General features: G+C 41.1%; 2 protein-coding genes across 10 annotated transcripts in view; one reads left to right on the top strand and one right to left on the bottom strand.

The window, feature by feature from the left end:
* Positions 1–2661, top strand: part of homer2 (homer scaffold protein 2) — a 14746-nt gene extending 12085 nt beyond the window's left edge. For all 6 annotated transcript variants that reach the window (XM_048168842.1, XM_048168841.1, XM_048168840.1 and 3 more), the window contains one exon: positions 1573–2661. In XM_048168842.1, coding sequence (XP_048024799.1) covers positions 1573–1761 — 189 coding nt within the window. In that variant the 3' untranslated portion in view covers positions 1762–2661. The remainder of the gene's footprint in view (positions 1–1572) is intronic.
* A 1776-nt stretch (positions 2662–4437) lies between these two features.
* LOC125254280 (WASP homolog-associated protein with actin, membranes and microtubules) overlaps positions 4438–5000 on the bottom strand; it is a 13945-nt gene continuing 13382 nt past the window's right edge. For all 4 annotated transcript variants that reach the window (XM_048168830.1, XM_048168831.1, XM_048168832.1 and 1 more), the window contains one exon: positions 4438–4976. In XM_048168830.1, coding sequence (XP_048024787.1) covers positions 4696–4976 — 281 coding nt within the window. In that variant the 3' untranslated portion in view covers positions 4438–4695. The remainder of the gene's footprint in view (positions 4977–5000) is intronic.

The raw sequence follows: 5000 nt of genomic DNA, 5'->3' as shown, positions 1-5000 counted from the left end.
AAGAGGGTGTGGCTCTGAGGCTCCGCCTTCTTCGAGGTGTAAATCTTCTCCGGTTCAGTCCGTTGTGGTCAGACACGAGTAAAAACATGAACACACTGAGAGCCACTTTATAGTAGAAATGGAAGCTGTAATTCTAATTGAAAGCGACACTGACACTAACTGTGTTTCCATCCACCTATTTTTATGCAAATGTTGTGATATCGCATAAAAAACAGTGGATGGAAATGCCAAGATGCACATAAAAAAACTTAAGCACTCAATTGAAGTGGATATTTATTTATTTGATAAGAAAACATGTGCTTAAACTACTATGGACTTACTGAATAAATTCCTCGATTCGCATCAAACAACTCATGTGACTTTGTGCGATGGGACGGCATAACTGGACTAACCAGTGGACTTGATCTCGTCGTACAGTGCCTGAAATGTTGTTTTTGGTCCTTCAGAAATGCCTGAGCCGAAGTCTGTCATAAAAGCGGTTTGATATAATGACCTCCCAGAACGATTGTGTTCCCGAACACCAGAATCTGACCGCGTTCATTGTTTCATCTGCCGCTCTGAGACGCAACTCATTTATTATATATGGAAAAAGACCCACATTGGCTTCTTATCCTGCTGAAACTTCCTTTTTTCTTAGTGATATTTGGCGCCAGTTTAACAGGAAGTTGCGATTTCTCCGGAAGCATCTCTTTCAATAGCTTAGTCGGTATAGGGTCTAACATACATGTTGTTGATTTTGATGATTTAACAAGTTTAGACAATTCTTCCTCTCCTAAAGCAGCGAATGAATTGAATTTTTCCTCAGGGACACTACAGTGAACTGTCTGACGCAATACTGTAGTAGACGGTTGCATGGTTATAATTTTCTCTCATATTGTCAATCTTGTAAGTAAAGAAGTTCATAAAGATGTCATTACTGCTGTGCTGTCAGAAGTTGAAGCTTTATTTCTCATTAATTTAGCCACTGTATCAAATAAATACCTAGGGTTGTGTTTGTTTTCTTCAAAGAAATTTGAAAAGTAAAAAGTAGATCGAGCAGTTTTTAAGGCCTTTCTGTTCACAATAATTCTTTCTTTCCACGAAATGCGAAAAACCTCTAGTTTTGTTTTCTTCCAGATGTGCTCCATTTTTCTGGCTGCTCTCTTAAGGGCCCGAGTGTGCTCGTTGTACCACGGCATTAGACTATTTTCCTTAATCTTCTTTAATCTGTTACTCTATTACTGTAGATGTAAGTCATAATAGTTGATGCGTTTAATCATCGGTTGATTCATAAGTAAGAACCAGCATAGAATAGCAATATTTGCTCACATTTATAACTTTATTAAAACACCTTAACACTGAGATGGCTGGGAACGTGATGAGGATGTTAAAGAATCATTGTTTTTGTTTGTTTTTTTGTTTTTTAAACTATCTGAGAGGGGAAAAAGTAGGAATGATGTGAATGAGTGACGGCAAACACTGATCCTGATCACACATAAAACTAGAAATACTCCTGCTGTTCAAACAGATTCATGTTAATAAATGCACATCATGCCATTATTTCTGCATGTATTTACTGATGCTGTTTTACAGGCTGCAGAACTGAACAGCAGGGATCTGAGCGAGAAGATGACGCTCCTGCAGGCCGAGATCGACGACAGTCAGCAGAAACAGAAGAACATGAAGACGGAACTCAAGAAGTTCATGGACGTTCTGGACGGGAAGATTGATGAGCTGCATGAAGTTCGTCAGGGCATTTCTAAACTGGGCATTGACAACTGAACTCACACTCTCTCGCACACGCACACACACACACACGCGCACACACACACACGCACACACACACACACGCACACACACACACACACACACACACACACACACACACACACACACACACACACACACACACATACACACATACACACATACACACACATACACACATACACACACACGGACTGAAGGGAGAGTTTTACCGCTGCAGATCTCAGGGCAGTTTGGAATCGCTTGATATGCACACACAGACATGAACTGCAGAAACACTAAGTGCCTGAAGGTGGCGCTCTCCGGATCTCCACCATGAGAATCGTCCTGAAGAAGGTGAGGCTGATCAGCTCCTCATGCAATACCCGCCTCAGGACGCACTTCTCTTCTGCTTCTGTTGGTTTGTTTGTGTTTTTAAAAACATTTTCAAGATGGAGTTGCATTACGAAAATATTCTTTTTTTGATCAATGAAAATATGAGCCAAATATCTGCTTGATGAAGGCAGTTTGCTTGTAGGGTGCAGATGTGTGTTGTGCTCAGCAGTGTTTGTGACGTGCTGCTCTGTGTGTGTGTGTGTGTGTGTGTGTGTGTGTGTGTGTCTTTGGGTGATGGGATAATTTATACGTGTGCTTTTTTTAGAATAATCTCTGCCTTTCCCGAGTCTTTGATGGAGCGTTGGAGCTTCCGAACTCTCTCCTCAGCTCTTTTCACTTGTTTTCCTCTCGATGCTTGTTTGAATGTCGTGGCTGATGTATTATTGAAGCGTTTAACGTGGGCGAGTGTCTTTACCCCCTCTGAAACACACATCTTACTGGAAACTTGAGCCTTTTTCCCTCTTTCTGGAAAAATAAAAACACTTTTGTTGATCAAAATTGTAAAATAAATAATTGTGGAAATATAGTTTATGAAGGAAATGGTTGTACTGTGTGTTTTTACGTGTGTGAGAGTTTATGGAGGTATCTCTAATGTCTGTGTGTCGGCGGTGGGCGTCTCTCGCCTCTGATTGGTGAGAGGATGTGTTGCTTTGGCAACCTGCAGCCCACACACGGCTGCTATTGATCGTGAGTATTGTGCTCCAGATGTGAATATTCTGCGTTTCACTACATTTGTTCATCTAGTAGTTTTTTCATTGTTAGATTTCTGATGTCAGTATAACTGCATCCAAAGCTTGTTTCCATAGAAACATGGTCACTGAGGTCTGTGTCGCACCTTGATCTGGACTCACACACACAAATCATCTTCGACATTTTTGTCCTCCCTGAAGTTTCCAGCAGCAACAGAATGTTTTCCGAGCCGTTTGTGTAATCCAGTGGTTCTCAGAGTTTTCAGGTGAAGCGCTAATCAGATGTTTATGAATATCAATAAGCCAGTGTTTGAGAGAAATCAAGCAGCTGTCAGGCCTCCGACACACACCACAGAAGTTTTCTATTACTTTGCAAATATTGCAATTCAATTTATCATTCCAGAATTTAGGGTTTGATTTTTAGAAAGATAAAAAGAGGCAAGAAATGAATGCTTTTATTGAAGGATGCATTAAATCGAAAAAGGGACAGTAAAGACGTTTATAATGTTACAAAAGATTTTATTTCAAATAAATGCTGTTTATTTGCTATAATGCTATAACTTTCTATTCATCAAAGAATCCTTAAAAATATGAATCAGCACAAGTGTTAATAATTTCTTGAGCATCAAATCATATCAGAATGATTTCTGAAGGATCATGTGACACTGAAGACTGGAGTAATGATGCTGAAAATTCAGCTTTGATTACAGGAATAAATTACACTTTACTATATATTCACATAGAAAACAGCTGATTTACATTGGAATAATATTTCAGTGTTTTACTGTATTTTCGATCAAATAAATTCAGCTTTGATGCGCAGAAGAGACTCAACACAGTTATACAATCTCCTGATCCCAAACCTTGAACATTAGTGTAAACATTTCAACATCCCGTCTGTTAGAAGCTGCTCATTCGTGATCGATGAAACTGAATCTGTGTTTCCGAGTCAGAAGCTCGAGCTCACGGTCGTTCGGTTCGGCGAAGCGTCTCTGACTCCCGCCTGTGGAGTACCGGATCTCCTGCCGCGTGACGATGAATCAGATCAGCGGCTTCCATTCGTTAGAAAACCCAACAATATTTTTAAGAGTGTCGAAGCAGAATTCTGTTGATGCTGATGAACTAAAGATTGCTAGAATAGAGGAATGATGGATGTATGCAGAACTCTTGAATATAGAGATTAATATCCAGAAGGTCGTGTCTTATGATTATCTGTCCTGAGCGGTTTGCCCCGTGCTGTGAATAACTGTATGTCCCAAATACAATTAAGGTTGAGGATATAATTCATAATATCTTGCCATATTTCCAATTTGAAATTGGGAGTTAAGTTTGCTTTCACATTATTGCTTCACTTTTGTTGAAAATTTTAAATTTGACCAAATCAAAAAGTAAATAATTTAAAATGAAGTAAAAACATTAAAAAAAAACATTACAATCTGAATAAAATGTTTCAAATGAGATGGATAAATTTAATCGTGTATATTTCCAGAGTCGTGTTTCCTGATCCACAGTTTAAGAATCGCTGGTCCAGGCTTTGATAACCACTATCAAACTTTCCAATGAAAGCAAGGCATTCTGGGTAAGCCATAGACACGGGCAAGATTCCCTCAAACACACAGACAGATGCTCCAATCCAGATCAGGCACTTTATTGAACCCGTTCACACAAGATCAAATCAGAGCCACAAATGTTATTGACATGTTCAGTGCAATTACCTGCATTCTCACATAATGACAAGACATTTCAGTGCAAAACCCCAAAAAGATGTGAATGTGGCGTCACATTGGCAAAGGAAGTTAGCATCACGATCAGTGATCCGGGTTGGACCTGCAGCCGTTGCGTTTCCAGCAGCGTTTGTTGGCGAATCACAGCCTTCAGGTTGCGTTTAGCTCTCCCAGTCTCCGGCCTGCGAGTCCGAGCGCTCTTCATCGTCAGAGTCGTTAGAGACCTTCTTCATCCTCAGCATGGCGGCTTTGATGCTCCGCTCTAACTCTGAGTCTGTGCTGAGGGGCGGGGCGCGCGAGGGCGGGGCTTTCTTCAGGGTCACGCCCTGACGGATGGCTGACAGGAGGCTGTCTCTGACGTCGGCGCTCTCAGCGCTGGCCGTGACCTTCCGCAGCTGTTTCTGCCCGCGCTGCAGCGACGCCAGGAGCTCGTCCATCGATCCTGCATCACAAACACACGCTTTAC

The sequence above is a fragment of the Megalobrama amblycephala genome, linkage group LG19, assembly GCF_018812025.1.
Source record: "Megalobrama amblycephala isolate DHTTF-2021 linkage group LG19, ASM1881202v1, whole genome shotgun sequence".
Lineage (NCBI taxonomy): Eukaryota > Metazoa > Chordata > Actinopteri > Cypriniformes > Xenocyprididae > Megalobrama > Megalobrama amblycephala.
This window is presented reverse-complemented; position numbering and strand designations above follow the sequence as displayed.